The sequence below is a fragment of the Neopsephotus bourkii genome, unplaced genomic scaffold, assembly GCF_033783945.1.
Source record: "Neopsephotus bourkii isolate Nb327-2 ecotype Australia unplaced genomic scaffold, CSIRO-AGI_Nbou_v1 NB_1825, whole genome shotgun sequence".
Classification (NCBI taxonomy): domain Eukaryota; kingdom Metazoa; phylum Chordata; class Aves; order Psittaciformes; family Psittacidae; genus Neopsephotus; species Neopsephotus bourkii.
The window spans coordinates 7,923,639-7,942,385 of NW_026902298.1; the positions used below are offsets into that span (position 1 = coordinate 7,923,639).

The 18,747-nt window shown below is 40.7% G+C and overlaps 1 protein-coding gene across 4 annotated transcripts in view; it reads left to right on the plus strand.

Moving 5' to 3' along the window:
- Window positions 1-18,747, plus strand: part of SHANK2 (SH3 and multiple ankyrin repeat domains 2) — a 339,902-nt gene that overhangs the window by 162,603 nt on the left and 158,552 nt on the right. For all 4 annotated transcript variants that reach the window (XM_061343497.1, XM_061343498.1, XM_061343499.1 and 1 more), the window contains one exon: window positions 13,536-13,611. In XM_061343497.1, the coding sequence (XP_061199481.1) occupies window positions 13,536-13,611 (76 nt within the window). The remainder of the gene's footprint in view (window positions 1-13,535; window positions 13,612-18,747) is intronic.

Consider the following 18,747-nt stretch of genomic DNA (forward strand, 5'->3'; position numbering starts at 1 on the left):
AGATCTCAAGTCTCTGCTCCGGTCTTTGCAACAGCACTATTTATTCAGTAACCTCACTCTTAAATATAATTACAGTCATTTGGGAGATGTTTCCTGGAAAAGTGCAATGCAGACAATCAGAACTTGACAACTTTGTCATTAGAATGCTGTAACTGTATCTTTTCAAGGCTGCCCAGTGTTTTCTCTAATCAGTTGTACTGCAATAGTTTGTTCTTCAAGAGTGAAAGAAGGGGGTAAGTAACTGGGTAGTAATATTAAGTTCATATAGCCTGAAAATGATTCTGTGATTCTGTGAAAAGTTTTGTTCAGCCTGGAGAAGAGAACCTTGGAGCAAGTGAGACCTAAGAGCAGCTTCCATTGCCTAAAGGGGCCAACAGGAAAACTGTAGAGAGACATTTTAACCTGTAACTGTTCAAGGCCAGGTTGGATGGGGCTTGGAGCAAGCTGCTCTAGTAGAAGGTGTCCCTGCCCACGGCAGGGGGTTGGAAGTGGTTGAGCTTTGAGGCCTCTTCCAACCCAATGTGAAGTAACTCTCTGCCCTTATGGCTAAATATTTGTTCATATACAGCAGCACAGTCCCAGTTTTACATGATTTGAAATTTTCCTGTGTGACAAGAGGTAGGAACAGGTTGACTGCAGAGCAGCAGGAACAGAGGAAAGCAAAGTGACATATATCCCACACTGCTCATTTACCTGCTACGTGAACCAGATGAGAACTATACACTATGAGATAGAGAACATGTGCTGGAACTTCAGCATGGGGGCTCTGAAGATCTGTGTGTGCCATGGAATAAATCTATAAGCACTTGTGCACATAGGGAGAAGAACGGGTGCTTATACTGCTGTATACTATGTATATTATTTATGCACAAAGATCATATGGATGCTGAATTGCAGTTACCTTTGTAAGTAAACCTCCCCCCCCCAAAAAAAAAAAAAAATTGAGCAAAACATTAGTCAGACATTATATTTACATCAAATATTTTAAGGCTTATTAGCCCTTTAATGCAGATCAAAGTATTCAGTTCTGTATTGCTCATCAAAATGACTAAAGTGAAGTATCTTTGACCAGTAATTGAAAGACAAGTTTTCACATACAATGGATTTTCATGGCAAAATGAATGTGTGTTATTAACTACATTTGTGCTTTGCAGCTGATAGAGTCCAACTTCATTGTGTGCTTGTTACGTGAGAGGTATTTTTAATGCTTTTTCCTTTTTTTTCCCCCTCTTATAGGCTGTAAAAGAGTGGGTTTAAAAAATAAAGCAGTTTTGTTTTTAGAACACTACAACAATATATAGAAGTGATAGCTGTGCCACGTTCCTAATAGCTGGGTTGAATCATATTCTTTCCCTCTAATGGCATGCGTAATTGCTCTGGGTTTTCAGGCGTCCTTCACTCGCACTTATTTAGATTAGTGACTGATGCATTTCCATGGAAACCTGCAGTAGGGGGAAAAAAAAAGTCTCAGTACAGTGTGGAACTGAAAGGACGTGGGCTTTGAGCCTCAGCTGATAACTTGTGTGTGTGAAACAAGACTTGTGTGTGGTCATCTTGCTTTGGGATTTGTGTTGTTGCTGTTCTCTAAAAAGTAAGAGTTGCTTCCAGCAGCATTTTGTATAAAGAAGTCAGAACACTTGTCCAATCCTGAGGTTCTTGAGAAGCTTCAACTTACTTCTATGTAGTTAAAATAGTACATTTTGAAGTTAAATGGCTGGGATGTTTTTCTTCGGGAGGATGCAGATGCACGCACAACTGAAGCTTAAGCTGGTTAGAAACTATGGCTGAAAAGTCAAGATCCGAGAAGAGAGTTCATTTTGGAGGTATTGTGTATAGCTTGAATGAAAATGACTGGGTTTTGAAGTGGTGGTGGGGAAATGGAGAGGTTTTATATGAAGCGAATAGTGAACTTGGTCAGTGAAATGCTTGGGAAGTGGAAAAATATGTTTGGAAAATACTTTAGTAAACTTTGCACAGTATTGCTTTTCTCAATAACTCGTTCGTTCTTAATATGCGCTGCCTAACATATAATATCCCTTTACTAATCTTATGTTTACTGCTTTCTTAGGAAAACTTCATTATTGGTGTTCTCAGCTATTCTTTCTAATTTCCAGGAACATTTAAGGTTTCAGCAGGTCATAGATCTTCAGATGCGTTCTGTTAAAGCAGTTGCTCTTATCTGTCTTCAGTGCTGAAAGGACAAGCACCTCCTCTACTGTTTAAAAAGTAGGAATGTTTTCAGGTTTTGGTCCTTTCCAGCTGCAGTCATCCCAAGTGCTGGGAATACTGGTGTGGGTTCCATTATATAATGTATAGTATATTATTTGTATTATATCAACCTGTAGCTGTATCTATATATTCTGATAAAGCATCACAAGCTCGATTTGTACTCCAGTTCCCTTAAAAGCAGCATGGTGTTCCTAAGGGACTTAGCTGTTGTGATAGCTCTCTATTTCAGACCCCCTCAGGAGCATGGCAAGGAAGGAATTCTTCCTGTTGAGCAGGGAACTATACACACCACACACATCTGCATCTATTTGTTCCAACCTTATCTTTCTCTCTCCGGTCCTGTGTAAACTCCAGTACAACATTGCTTAGCAACATTCTGCTCTGCCAATCTGAGCTATTTGTTCTCTCTGACTGAAGTAATCATATTAAACTATAAGTTATTGTGAGGCCCTTACAGTAGAAGCTGCACAGTGTTCCTCTGTATGTCTGTTGGGTTTTGGTAATGGTGTGCTTTATCCCAAGTAACATTCAGACTGTCCATATGCACAGTCAAAGCAAGGGAAGAAAAAGATACTGAGTGAAGGCTTAAAGTTTTGGCTTTTGCTTGATTTATATACAGGGTTATCTTGCTCTTAGAAATGATCTTCATTTTCTAATCTGTCAGATACCTGTCACACTGTCCTTTTTGGATGCTGGGGTGGCTAACTTTGGCAAGATTTGGGAAGAGGGTTAAGAAGTGCAATCTCTATATGCAGGGCAGAGTGACAGACATTTGCAGGCATTTTTACTAATGTTTGAAATATTCCTAGAGAACTGAGCGCTCCGGCTCATAGCCTTCGGTGTCCCCTGGTAAAGGAAAGGGAAATCAGAATGTTCTGCAAAGAACAAATGAGTTCTCCACATGGCTTATCTAGCAACAAGTGTTAAAAGTGCTCTCCTGGCATCCCTGTTGGCCTCTCAGAGCAGTCAGGGGGCTGTCTGATGGCAGGAAGAGGAGAACTACATGTAGTTTGACTTGATAACTGACTGTGAACCTGGCAAAGAGATGCAGGAAACCACTGTGTGGAGAGTGTTATGGGGAGAAAGGTTGGGAGGGTCCCTGAACTTCTCACCTGTCTCCCATGCACAGCAGATGACAGCTTCCTATGTATTCCGTATTTTATCTGTACTTGAGAGAATTTGACAGACCATTGATCCGGACTGTAGCTGGTGAAGATTTAGACTTGTGTGAGGCTTTGGTAAGGGAAGAAATTGAGGGGAAATTCTTGTTGAAACTTGCTGTATATGAAAAATAATGATTTTTGAAACTCCATAGAAGATTGGCTTTTCAGGGCCTAACCCAGCCCAAAATAATTCTCCACCTGTTCTTTCCACCTTAGGGTGCAGAATGACCTTCTTCAAAGCAGTCAGTTAATCTTTGTCTGATTGCAAATACGTTGCAGGTACAAATCACAGAACCATAGAATGCTTTGGGTTGGAAGGGACCTTAAAGATCATCTGGATCCACGCTCCCTGCTGTGAGCAGGGACACCTCCTGCTAGACCAGATTGCGCCAAGCCCCATCCAACCTGGCCTTGAACACTGCCAGGAAGGAGTGTTATGCAGACTAGACCACAGCTCCTGCACAGGAGCAAATGCTTCACAAACCTCCAGTGGCATTTCCTACATTTAAGGCAAAGTCAGTGAAAATTGTTACCTGCTTCTGTAATAATATTGAAACAAACAGTTCTATTAGATGGCTGTTCAGGTTCTTGAGGCAGATTTATAACCACGTGGAAATGATTGATTAAAACTGTTTTGGTTGTGTCGTTTTTCATCAGGAAATAAATACCAAAGCTGGCACTCTAATAACCAGAACTGACCAAAATTAGAAGGTTATTCTGTTGTTTTGTTCTGTGAGGTCTGAGGATACCTGCAATAGGGAAAGTGGCACTTAGTGTTGCTTCTTGAGCCTTTGTAGGAAACTTTACACGTGAATGTCTCAGGTACTTTGCCAGCGGTCGACTGCACTGCTCCGAATTCAGGTAGCTTGGTGCTGGCTTATGCTTCACTCATAGAATATTTGCAGGGAAGATGGAAACTATGATTACAATAATTTGTGCCACAAATCGGTTCCAAAGAACTGGAACATCACACCATCTGAGGCTTTTAGTTCAAGAAACCATCCTGACCTTCAAAATAAGTAATATTTACAACAGATTATATGGCCAGCAGGCAACAGATAAACAAATCTTTGCTCTGCCTAAATTGGAAAACCAGGATGCCTTTATTTATGTGTTTAGCTGCAATTTGGGATCAACAATGAGAAATGGATTTTATAAAGTACACACTGCATATTGCTATATGTAGTAAAGGATTATGCAGTCTATTGCTTCATTTTAGACCTGGTAAAAGCTGTATGTTCCAGCAGTGATCAAACTGTGTGCAAATGGACCAAATCCATCCTTGGGTGGTTGTGTGTTACCAGTCCAGGTCAACATCCATCATTTTACAAGTGAAGTCTGTAAGTCTTTGTGCAAAGAGGGGGAAAAGTACTTCCTCTTCCAAGTGGTTTCTTTTAATGGCATCACCCACACCTGTGTCTGGGTTTGCTCAAGACAATAAGTTAATCCTCCATTTCACCTGATACCATGGACCCAAAGCTCCCTTGCAGCACCTGCGCTGGGCTGATTAACTATTCCCCTGCACACGGGTTATAAATGAGAGGAAGAGGGAATAAAGGCCTGTGGAAGTCCAACAGAACAACTTCTGAAGGAAGGACCAAGTGATCACTGCCATGGTTTGAAATTTGCCTGCAAATGAGAGAAGAGCCACACAAGAGTAAACTTGGTCTGTGGTGCCAGCTCTGCAAACAGGTTAGCAGCAGGTTGCTTAATACAGGGAAGACCTAGTTCTGAAACTGAATCTACCTTAGAGATTTGCCACGTCTTAATGCACCTATAACTTTGCGTCTTTGTAAGACACAAATGCAAGCACATGAGGTTATGTTTCAAGTCAGAGTTAAATCTTAGCAACAGAGTTGTACAGGTAAGTGGTAAAGTCATCAACAGAATACAGAATTCGCCTATTTAGCTGTGTAAGTATTATTCACTGTAAGAAGCACATGCTTCAACAACTGTTTGCTGTTCTTTTTGGGTATAAGTGAGCTTTCTGATAAAGAGAAAACTAGTGAGATAGGAAACCAGTGTTCCTTCACAACTGTCTCTCCAGTAGTTCTACCTTGAATATTTCAGTTATTAAGGTTCCTCTTGCAAGCAAAATTCCTGGTGCACTACATTCATCAGCCATTTCAGCACCCTTTGTGAATAAGCTAATTCACTCCAGCTTCCTTCTCTAAGGATGCACAGAGGAATTAACATCAGTCTTCCTTTCTTTTTTGAATATAGGAGTTAGCAGGGAAAAATAAAAGGCAGGGAGGCACCCAAAAATCTGCTGTTCTGGTCAAGGAGTTGTTTTTGAGACATTCTTACACCTATTTTCAAATCTGAGAAACTTCAAAAACCAGTTAAGATCTGCTGTTTATCAGCTTCAACTGAAAGAAAAATAGGCTGAGAGCACCACGCTGAACGAAAACTGGGATTTAAAGTCGTCTGCAAGCTTAGAAAGAAGAAAAGTGAATTATGAAGTAAAGCTATTCATTAGTTTCCAGCTCGTGATGCTTTCATCGTGAAATCATAGAATGGTTTGGGTTTGAAGGGACCTTAAGATCATCCAGTTCCAAACCCCCTGCCAAGGCCTGCCCAACCTGGCCTTGGACACTGCCAGGGATGGGGCAGCCACAGCTTCTCTGGGCACCCTGTGCCAGCGCCTCAGCACCCTCACAATAAGGAACTTCTTCCTAATATCTAAACCTAAATCTCCTCTCATCGTATTTCTTTTTTCTTGCTGCTCATGGTTTATCCCTTCTAATAAAGCAGCAATATTATTAGTTAAGATCTGCGGAGATACGAAAAAGGTAGCTGTAGTTTCTTCAGAATTCTTGGGTGGAAATACCTGCAGATTTCAGTTTCATGAGTTTTAATACCCCTCTAACAGAAGCAGGCTGTACTTGCATGTCTTCCCAGCAATCTTATGCATTCCTAATTCATTCCAGCTTCAAAGTGATCCGTACTAATGTTCAGGACGGAGGGAAAGCCTGGCCCAGATTTTACAGCACGTAGGAAGAACTAATGCTCGGATCCCTTTACTGCAGCAGCTTCTCCTGTTAAAGAGTAAGGATCCTGTGATCAAATAGCTAGAGGCAAATTCCACTTATATTTCTTGATCACATTGTTGCATTTTTTGCACAGAATCCAAGATCCTGCTCTGCTTGGTTTGGAGGAGGATCTCTGAACTTAGTATTTTCTATGGCTCAAATGACTGCTTAAAGAGAGAAACATGAAATATTATGTCGAATGATTGTATCATAGGCCTGAAAACCCTTTTCATTATTAAAATCTTAATCGGCCATTTTTCATGGAAGAGACCCGTTTTGATGAATCTCCATTTTCTAGGGAGGAAGGGGGATAAGTAAAATAGCTTATTGAGACTTCGCAGGATGTGGTGTGAAGGTGTGTGTGTGTATTTTAATTTGGTTCTTGCTGGAGCAAAGTTCATAGTTATCACTTATTACTCAAAAGCGAACCGCATGCTCACTTAGTAAAGAGTTAAATCAGTAAAAATCTGAACATCATGAGTTGCACGCATGGAAAGGAAGGGGCAGGGGAAGTGGTAGGGTGACTCTTCACTGACAAAATGCTTCTGGCTTCTGAAATGTGACATTTGTTTCCTTAAAACATTGTTTCACACATGCTGTAGATCGCATTGTCATTTAAATCAAAGCTTTTCAAAGCTTTAGTTGTGCTGTGATTTGACAGTAACACTGGGGTCAATTTGGATATTACAATTTTCATCTAAATCAGAGCTTTCCAAAGTTGTGTATTACATTATCAGCTAGATCAAAGCTTTCCGAAGCTTTAGTTACGCTGTGATTTGATAGCAACATTGGGGTCAATTTGCAGTGTGTGGCCTTTGTGTGAAGCAGGTGGGTAAGTGAGTTATGTCTGTCAATCTGGTCACATAAACCAACAGTTTTTGACAAGCATGGAATATAGGATAGGTTATCCCACAACAGCATGGACCTCTGATGCTTAGTTTATTGCATACATGGGAAAAGCAGGTGCTAAACAAATTTTAGTGTAAGAACATCCACTTTATGTTTTTTTGAGACATGGCTTTTAACAAACCTGCTACTGCTTTTTGCTGTTGCTTCATTTACAATAGAGATAATTTGGCATCACTTAGTATGGCAAATATTTTGAATACACATGTACTTAGGGTGGGAAAATAAATGTTGTTAGTGACGTTTTCAATCCCATATGTTTTTTCGCTCTCTTAAGATTACTTTTAGTTTTATCTTATTATTCTTCTTCCTTTTATAATCTTTTAAATGTAATTTTGCAGGGTTGTGATTTTTTTTGATACTATAGGATCAGTTTTAGGAAAGGCCCATAAAAGCGGTGCAGTATTCTTGCAAAACAAGCAGCTAGATAATGGCTAACACAAGTACAGTTGAGTTGTGAACTTGCGTTAACTTTACGTACTATCTGTGTAGCTGGTCGTAATAACGAATTTGAGACTGCTTTCTTCAGCCTCGAGTGACTTTTGTTCTAACCCTCAACATAAATAGCTGTGTAAGCATTTTCTTCACAGAAAGGAGGGGTTGCACTGTGAAAGCCTTTAGCCTCTGACAACTGTTGGATATCAGTGTGCAGATTTATTTCATGCTGCAAATGGGCTTAGAACAGATGGAAACCCTTTCTGCAGCAAGCAGGCTGGAGTAGCAGTGTAACGTGACTTCTACAATCCATGATGTTTGGAAGGTGTCTGCTGCTGTGCGTGGTCTCACCAATATCACACATAAATCAGGCTCTAACACTTTTATTGCTTCTGTTCACCCTGTGGATGCATCGATCACTCTAAACCCTACCAAGAGTGCTGGCAAGAGTCTGACAACATCCCCTCTGGCAGAGCAGCCCCTCCAGTTTCCTAGGAAACCCGGCAGCTGAAATGCCCTGCCAGGAGCAGCAGGGAGAATGAAAGGAAGGAAGACAGTTGCTCTGGGATTTTTTTCCCCTACTTCTTTCCTCTTCCAACCAATATCAAATATGTAAGCAATCTACTACAAATAATAGTGTCAGCATGGTAACCAGGCTGTCTGCTGCAGCATGCCTGCGATAGCTCTGTGCTCATCACTGAAAAAATAGAGCCACATTAGCTGTCTTTGTGGGTTACAGTCCAAATTTCATTTCTTGCCTTTCATGGCAGTGATTTTTCAGCTTTTGATAATGTCTGCAGGCTGGAGCCCTGGGGTCAGTTATGAGAAGAACACAGTGATGCCATAGGGAAGGCGTATTCATATTTCTCAGTTGAGGGAAGCCATCGCTCCTCCTAAGGTGGAAGAAGAAAAAGAGAAAGTGTTTTTCACCTGCATCTTAATTATAGAACCCTAGAATGGTTTGGGTTGCAAAGGACCTTAACATCATCCAGTTCCAGCCTCCCTGCCATGGGCAGGGACACCTCACACTAAACCATGTCACCCAAGGCTCTGTCCAGCCTGGCCTTGAACACTGCAGGGATGGAGCATTTATCACTTCTCTGGGCAACCCATTCCAGGGCCTCACCACCTCACAGTAAAGAACTTCTTCCTTATATCTAACCTGAACTTCCCCTGTTTAAGTTTGAACCCATTCCTCCTTGTCCTATCACGGCAGTCTTTTCCTTGTTCACCTTTTTTCAAACCCTAGAAACTACGTTCTGGAATATCAGGGTTTGAGTCTGTTCCTTACTGAAACGCCTGCACCAATAAAGGTTTCTAATGAGGAGCCAGCTAGGACTTTATCATTCGTATTACCACTGTTGCACAGGCCAACAGTGAGAAGAGACCAAGAAATGCTTACCCCATCATTTTGTTCCCTGCAGATTCCTCTGTGGCTCTCATCATATCAGGACTCACATTACTGTGAGACAGTCCATTAGCTAATGAGAATAAACGTCATAGATGGTTTGGGTTTTTTAGCAGAAAGTGGGGAGCTTTATGTTGATGATGTGTTCTTATGGAAAATAGCCTTGGTAGCTGTAGAGGGAGCCTTCATTTTCCCATAGATAGGTTTTTACCCTGTGGACAGCCATGCAGTGCTGTGAGAGCTCAGCTGTTAGTCATGACCTTTATCCTGATGCTTATGACCACGCATGTCCCATAGCTGTAACCTAGAGGTGAATGGAGGTCTGTAGAGAGAAAGTCTTCCAACCAACTATAAATATTAGCTAGCGATACAAGGGAGTAACTGCAGTAAAATATGGGCTTCTCAGGAAATGTAGAAATTTCCAGTGATACCCCAATGTTCCCTTTTTCTGTCAGTGTAAAGGAAACTGCACTATTTTTGCAAACACTGTATTTCATTCTGCCTCCTAGAATAACTTTTGAACTGATCCAATTTGATGCAATGATATTTCATCTGTGCTGACAGATGTTCTTCTCAGTAATAAAGCAGTAATAGACACACTGCTAGATAATGCTTTTCTACACCTTCTAGGCCACATCTTCTTGCAAGTCTTTCTAATTTGTGTGCACCCAAGTTCAGAAAGAAATCCTTACAGGATTCTGCAGGTAAAGACTCCATAAATGATGTAAAGTTTGTTAGTTTTATGTGCTCCTACCTTGCTGCAGAGCACTGTGATTCAAAGTGCTGGTCTTCAGAAAACCTGGGGATGTAAGAACAGGTAAAATCTGGGACCTTGGTGCTATTTTAATAGTGCTATTATGCTATATATGGCTTGAATTCAGAAAAGCATTTGTTAAACAGATGCCTATGGGTTCTTTGTATTCTTTAGTCAAATTTGAGAAAGGAACCTTTATTTCCCCCTTTTTTTTTCAGTGTGCAGTTCATTATGATGGCAAATTCCTGATCCTTCCCCCCTTTTTGTATGCCTGTACTTATGCTGCGTAATAGGAGAGCCTGGAATCTGAGTCAGAGGTTAGGAAAAGAGGGTAATTAAAGACCTTCCCCAGCAACCTGGGAAACATACCCCTTAGCTAATGATTTCCCAAATAATCCCTGTGAATGCGGTTGCACACAGAGAAGTGGGGAATGTATAGGGAGACAGGGAGCAGATACAAGCTGCAGCTGAAGAATGCTAGCTTGGCAATACCAAGGAGCTGAACAAAGCTATCTGTCTTACTGCGCCTTTCCGTTCCACCCACCTGCTTTGTATTCCTTAATAGCACTGAAATACCATGCTACAGAAAACACTTGCTGCAGAAGAAACATCTGGCTCCTTAGGGCTCAAGGAGGAGATTTAGGATTTCCGAAATAGTCTTCCTCTTACTTTGTTCTTTTAATTATTTATAAGTGGCTTCTGGAAACAGGCTGGTGGCAAACTCAAAGTGGAATCCAGGTTTATGGTTTTCTGTGTTTCTTCTAATTATGTCTCTTGGTATTAATCTGGTTTTTAGGATAGTGAGAAAAAAGAATGTTGCTCGATGGGGAAAAGACTGTAATTCCTGTAGGTCGCTTTATTCCACATCACTGCAGGGCACTGGATTTTGAAATTAAACCTGTCAACTTGGTAACAAAGGCATGACCCATAAAATTCACTGAACCTCTTCCAGCACATGAAGAGTTACAGTCATACAGTGAAGTACTTCAAAGCCAAATCTCTCTGAGCAGCTGTCGTGTAGCCTTGGGTACCACTGATGCTCATTACACTTACAGCTCCTACTCTGTGAAAGGCAGCGTGGTGCCCTCTAGCCTTGCAGCTCATGTGCTGCCTGGCTGAGCTTTGGTTGTGTCTAGGTGGGTCCTGGAGCAAGTTATGTCCCCCTTGGCTGTTCCAGAAAGGCAGCAGGGTAAGGGCAGAAGGAGCAGGGACCTCGGGTGAAAGTAAGGCCTTTTTGGCAGAAAACATAGTTGTAGATGCGTGACAAAGGGACAAAATAAGCCTATACAAAACTATCAAATTGGATTTCCTTGCCCATAGCAGGGGTTGGAACTAGATATTCTTTGAGGTCCCTTCCAACCCAAACTATTCTATGATTTGTATTATAAGTTTCTCCCTCTTTGGCCAGCCTGTAGGAAGGCCTGTTAAGTCTCCTCAAAACTTATATAAATGTAAATATTTCTGGTTATTCTTAGTACTGCTTCTCTTGTATCTTGCAAATTGGTTGCTACTGTGAAGAAACTTTCAGCCAGCTGCAACCTGCATATATATTTTCAGCCATAATTCCTCTGAATTATGTAGGTATTGGTATTTATGTCTCCAGCTGGCAGCACTGTCTATCTACATGTCAGCTGTACTGGTTAAGGCAAGGAAAGATGCATTTTGTCAGCCTTTCCAGTGCTGTCTCCTGCAATGTGCTCCTTGCTCAGGTTTAAAACTTGTCATCCTGCTGATGTGTTTTTTTTCTCTCTTCAGACCAGCACTTGGTCATCTGACAGCATTACCTCTCACAGTAACTTTTAACATACCATGCTTGGAGAGCTAATAACATCTCTTTGGATGGAGTCAGGCTGTCCTTCAGTGAAAAAATCCTGTCTTTCAGTGAAAAAACTCCAGCCATGCAGATGGGATTTCCATGGTCACAAGCTAAACCAGAAACTTCTCAATTTGCTTTTTGATGTCTGTTAGCCTGATGTAATGTGATTGCATTTGAGGACCAAGCTGTGGTTAGGCAAGACTTTTTCCTGTCTCAAAGCCTGCAGTTTATGCTGAAGTATCTTCCCTTGAATGAAGAAGCCATAGAAAAAGGGGCTGCACTAAAGATACTCATCTGGAAAAATGAATACATTAATACAATATTATTGTGGTTAAGTCTGAGTAAGACTTAGAAAATTGATTTGAGCAAGGATTATTGTAATACATAAAGCAACCAGAAGAGGTTTCTTACTTTCTCTTTTGTTAAAGTTTTACTTTATTTGAATGGCTCTTTGGAAGCAGGCTTCTGTGTGTTTTCCTGTCATTCTGAAGAAGGATGTGACAATGAATTCCCTCCTCTACATTCCTTTTGTCCTTCCCTAGAAGTGTAATTTACACACACACACAGTGACAGCCTTTAAGCAAAAGCCCTTTAGAGTATGCTTTTGCTGCCCAAACTAAAGCAACCCAACAATGGAGTAGCGTCTGCATCTTTCCCACATTCTTGATTTATTGGTGCTCCTGTAGGTAGCAACTGAAAGCAGTAAATGAGGAAGCATCTTCACAGTCCTAGAGCAAGAGATATACTTAGCTCTGTTGTTCTATACGTACAGTTGTAAAACTACTTGTGAACATAATGTTCATAGGTCTAGAGGTTGATTTAATGCTGATATGGGAACTGCTTCAGTGGGATGGATGTTTTTTTCCTTAGGAAAGGGCATAAATATAAGATTTTAATGTATCTTAGGTTTTAAATACCTTTTTTAGTAGATATATTGTTGTATTTCATTCCTTTGTTCTTCATGTTTCCCAGATGCGGGGTTTCTTTGGTTTCTGCATCACCCCATATCCCCTAGTTGTTTGGAATCTTTGATTTTGCTGTGTAATAGTAGTACAAGTGTCATAGTACTGTTTCCTGTGAGATTAGATTGATGGTGGTGCATGTGGGCAGCTACTTCCCCCCCTACCCCATTCTCCATATGCCTAATAAAAATCATAGGAATAGCTCTAGTTTTGCGATCACATGTATGTGTTTAAGCAAAAAATACCGGTTTGCATATTTTGATGCTATTTTTCCATCCTTTCTGTTTTTTCTTCTTTCTTTCTTATTGTGTTTAGCTTGTAAGTCCAAGCTCTAAAAGAACCAAAGGTTGGTCTTGAAAGGTTTTAGCCACTGAGGATGTGGATGAAACTTTAAAACTTGGGAATGATATGATGGGGGAGCTACAAGAACTTATCCACTTGATGTGGGTGATGTGACAGATAATGTCTCAACTCCAAAGTCAAATGTTTGCAGAACACCTTGAAACCATGCTAATCCACTGTAAGGGAACAAAAGGAAATGTTTTTTTGCTGTGAGGGCAACTGAGCACTGGAATAGTTTGCCCAGAGAGGTGGTGGAGTCTTCCTCCATCAGGATATTCAAAAGCAATCTGGACATGGTCCAGGGCAGTTGGCTGTAGATGGCCCTGCTTGAGCAGGAGGTTGAACAAGTTGACCTCCAGAGATCCCTTGAACCTCAACCATTTTCTTCTATTGATGTATAGCAGAAAATCCACTTCGAAACTGTAAATTAAACCAGCACTTGATAAAACAGCCCAGAAATACTATTAAAAGTTCTTTTCTTTGTGCAGAAACACGATCAGATAGAACAAAGAAGCTGTTTAGACACTACACAGTTGGATCCTATGACAGCTTTGATGCTTCCAGGTAAGAATTTCTCTTTTTGGTCACAATCTGTTTACAAAACCTTGCTGAGATTTATTTAATTGTTACTTTTTGGCGTAGACTTTTGAGGGGAAGAGGGAAGCAGATTACTAAACAGAGCTGCTCAAGATATCATTCTACATCTAAACTGGTTTTTCCACAGCTTTTTCCCTATGGGATGGGTCCACAAAAATAGTGAGCAATGAAGGAATGAATATCACTGTTTTGTTTTGACAAGTGGTGGAAGAGAGCAGCCTTTCACAGAAGCAGTATGTTCCAGCTGCTGCCACAGTCAAGAACCACTCAAGTTGTTGGAAACTTCAAAAGATCAGGCCTTCTATATCTGCTCACAGCATCATAGCTGCTGACAAGAATCTGAAATAAGATTTTGTGATTAGTTGTTCTGAGTGGTATCTTTAGATCCTAAGTAAAAATTAGGCAGTTAGAAATAAGGAATTAGAAATCAGGTTATTTATGTGCAGTTTCTGCTGAGTAGTCATGATTTTTAAGCAGGTTCTTCTCCCACATGCCTATACAGTCAACTTCTGGTGGAAATGGTGATTTTTAAAGCACAGAACTTCAGTTAGCTGTTGGTGTCTTCTCGTGGTGGCACACGGAATCACTACACTTGTCTCCTGACTAATCACAGCTTGGGGGGGTTATGTTTTCAAGAAAAGCACCTTTTTTTTTTGTAGGAGAATAATTCTGGATCATGTCAAGCAATGATGGCAGAATTTCATGTAGCATGCTGTTTAAAAAAAGAAAGAAAATGTGGTAACTGTTGGTTTTATTATGTGGTTTTAATTCTTGTTATGAGGGTCATGCTTAGTTTCAGTGTCAGTTAATTTGGGGAGGGAGGATGGAGTTCAAGTCAGCTGAAGTAGTTCAGATTCCCAAGATGTCCATGTTCCTGATGGTTGATGCGTGGAGTTCTGAAGTCAGGGGCCTGCTGGTTGTCCACAGCATACAACTCATGCTTTGTAAAATATAAGCATGCAGTTCCTTGGGTTGTGATTTAAAAGAGTGTTGTGATGCGGGATGAAGAGGAAAGGTTTCGTGATACGGTGAGAGGAAGCATGGACTTGTGGTTGACTACAACCATCTCATCTTGGAAGCTCTGGTCTTCCTGTTACTGTAGAGGCTGAGCTACAGGGCATCAGCTCTTGCTGCCGTGACTTAACAGAGAACCCAGTTTCAACATCTTAGATGTTCCCCTGCCATGATCAGCCAAGTTATCAGAGTTTGAGCTGTTGGACAGGGGTGTGATTCGCTGTTGACAGTGATAAAGCTGTCAATGGAAGCTGTTAGCCTGTGCTATGAAACACGTTAACTGTTCCACAGAGCAAGCTCCTTGGTTACATTTCCAGTGAGCAGAGTTGGCTTTTTGCAGGGTTCTTTCGGTGATGATTGCTCTCTGAAATTCATAGCCTGGTCTGTATTTCAGTGTTAGTGGAGAGGGTTGATTGTGTGAATTAGAAGCTGTGGCTGCAGCCCGTTGACTCAGAGATAACAAATAATCCCTACTGCTACTTTCTAAGAAAAGATTTTTTCGTGAGAAAATGTCAGTTCAGTGAAAACCTTTCTTTTTTATTTTATTTTTATTCTTGATTCTAAAGCATTTGGATTTATTGTTGTCTTTTTCCTCAGAAAATTCAGGTCACTTCTTGGGAGAGAACAATGCCACTTGCCTTAGATAGTCCTCTGTTGTTTAGAGAGGTTACTTTTAAAACAGGAGGCCAAAAGCTATGTTCAGACTTAAGGGCTTGAAAGTCATCTCAGGTTTGTCTTTTAACCCGTGAGCTGTTGGGGATGAATGGATTATACTCTCTGCTTTTGGGAAGTCATGGGTAGTATGTGAGATGTTTGGAGGATTTGGAGGGAAAAAGGGGAGGTTGATGGTTTACTTTTTGATCAGCTTTTCTCCTCTTAAGGTGTTTGTGCAGTGCAGCAACAAAGCTCTCAAAAAGCTTCCATTAGCTAATTCATGTCTACAGCTGAGCAGGAGAGTTCATCAGATAAACTGATGGGTTTTGTACAGCCTTATTGTTGAGAAATGCGGTATAAAGCATGTCTGAAACGGTTCCTGATTCTGGCATTGATAGCTGTGAATTGAACAGTAAAAGGGAAAGTAGCAGAGTTCTGGCAGCTGCTGAGTAAAGCAAAGTTTTGCAGAAAGCTCAACTTTCCACAGAGAACCTGAAATGCAGTGGGCCCATTTTGAGGAGTAATAGAAGAAATGGAGAGGGAAAGGTAGGAGAGGGTAGAATTAATGGGAAGTTCCAAGAAATGCAGTGGAAAGGTAGACTGCTTAACACGCTTCAGTAGAGAAAAGTGCAGTGACTTTAGAATTCTAGTAAAGTAACCTAGGAAAATTGAAAGACTGGTTTTGGTGTCCGAGTTTCCAAGCCTAGTTAGTTGCTGTAAAAGGTGCCTATAACTACTGCGGTGCGTATAATAGCTTACTGTAATGATGCAGTAGGGAACATACTCCATGAAGAAAGGGAAACTTACTTTTTTATCCTTTATGAACATGATGTACAGTGAAATGCTGTTCTGATATTTTCTCTCCTAAACAAAACACAGTTTGAGGCCTTGCTGTCCTAAAACTGCAACAGCACCCCAAGCTGCATCTCAGATCCTCGACTGGGGCTGCAGATCACCTTTTTGTACATCTAAATGGTAATTTTTCTGGTGCTTATGTATTGCTGCTAAAGCAAAAGAATTTGCATTTAAGAATCTGACTGGAGATTAGTAGATCTTGATAGTATGTGTAGATTTAATTGCCAGGATGGGCTCCATCAGGGAGGGGAATTGTTAAAAGAGGATGTCAAACAGCAGTTCTCAGTATTTCCAAATTCGCACTGCTTTGAATACTGCTTCTGTTAATATTTCCTATCAAAGTAGGGCAAGGTAGAGTAAAACAGATTTAACTGCTTGTTGGAATAAACATTTATCAGAAGGCAGTTGTGCCTATGTATTAAGAAGAGCTTTGAAACCAAAACATTACCAAAGCCAATGCAGTTCCTTTCTGGAGATGGTGTGGGGGAGTGAGAGGAAGTATCAGCTCCCCTCTCCTTTTCTTTCCCCTTCCAAAAGGGCAAAAATTGCTGAGTAGAAACACTCTGTTCAGAAATCTGTATTAATGGGCTTATTCACATGCAGGAAAATACATTGTACGTGGCATTTTTTATCTTTAGGAAAATGTGCAGCTTGAGTAATGGGGGTTCATTAAATCCCAGATCAGCTTCGCATAGGAGATCAGTTATCCATACATTAATGCTTCAGGAAAATGGGCAGTATACTTAATAATATGTAGAAAGGCAGTGAGATTTGCTTGCCAGCACAAATAGTCATTAAATATCATACAAATATAATATTTGAAACTACCAGGTCTAATGCGTTATCTGCTTTAAATGCTGATGGGATGCATTAATTCTGTTATGCACAAATGACATTGCCTACTCAAACTGTCACATGTTGCTACTGCTGACAGTCCTTTAAGGCATTCCTTTACTATTTTATTAAACCCTTTTAAGAACTAATTATTTTTAATGATTTTCCTTTAATCTGATGCACATGAGCAAACATTGAAGAGAAGGACAGGCTTTGTTGTAATGGCATACATGTGAGAGAAGGTAAAGTTTCTTAGGCTAGCAAGAGCTCTTACTGGACAGACAGGAGGAAATGCCCTGGACATTTATCCTTGGCTGCAGCTCTAGAGGCTAAGGTGGCAAGTGGGATGGGTAGAGCTTCCTTCTGCCTCCATAGATGGAGCAAGCAGGCAGGACCCACACTGTCAAACCCCAGGAGAAGCATGGCCTGAGGTTCTACTTGCTTGAAATGCCTTGGAGCCACAGAGAAGAGCAGAAAGCAGGCATAGAAAACTCATAGAATCAAATTATAGAATAGTTTGGGTTGGAAGAGACCTTTAGAGGTCATCTAGTCCACCCCTCCTGCAATGAACAGGGGCATCTTCATCTACAGCAGCTTGTTCCAAGCTCCTGTGTCCAACCTGGCTTTGAACACTGACAGGGATGGGGCAGCCACATCTTCTCTGGGCACCCTGTGCCAGCACCTCAGCACCCTCACCATAAAAATATTCTTCCTTATATTTAATCTCAGTCTACTCTCTTTTAGTTTAAAACCATTACCCTTTGTCCTGAAAAGGAAATACACCAACCAAGTTGCAAGGAGATAACATAAGACTGCTTTGACATGTCTTTGGAATTTTGTGTCATTCCTGTATTTGCTGTCAGCAGTGGCCAAGAGAACCAGAGGACACTGGATTTGAGAGCTGGGGTGGGAGCAGATCCCTTTGACAGTGTTAGGAAAAATGTTTGCTTAGGTCAGTCTTAGGCTGGATGGGCAGGATTGTCACCAGCAAAGCAAAAGCTTCCAAAGTATTAGAAATACTCTTTAGAAGTTAAAGTTCAGGACAACGTTTAATTCAAAGGAAATTATTTGCAGGCCTTAAATCAGTTATTTCATCAAGGTTAAACTCCAAGTTAATAACAGAGATTATTGCTAAGGCACAGAATGATGGAATTAGAAAAAAATCTTAATGAAAAATAAGCTTAACCTTTAGAAATGATAATTTTTATCTGCTTTTGAACTAAAGAGAGGGAATTGATTAATTCTCTCAAGGTAGGACAGTGGATTGTTCAGTCAGGAAAAGCAGAGAAAAGACAACTTATCAAAGTAAAGCATATTAAAGAGTTTAATTTCAAATGTAAAATGTTACTAAATGTGATGTGAGTGATGTTTAAGTGGGAATCTGGTTTTCGTCTCCAGAGGCATAAATAATAGGAGCAACTGTGGTACTATGGAAAGGTTATAAACTTGATTTGGTGGAAAACATGATCCAGTTGCTTTCATGGATTTGGAAACTTTCGAATACAGCAGTGGAAGCTTTTACTGCTGCAACAATTGCATTATCTCCCTCCTACCCCCAGTAAAATAGTGAAATAACAAAAGTCAGTGGCGTAATTTAATGCCAGCTTCAATGCAATTATGAGGCACGTTCTAGAAAGATTTCCTGCCTATTCTGTGTCTTCTGTTTTTTCACAGCCCAGTCACCTTTCGTGTCTTTTCTTTTTTTCTAACCATTTTAAGTGGTACTAATCACTGCACAGAAGTTTT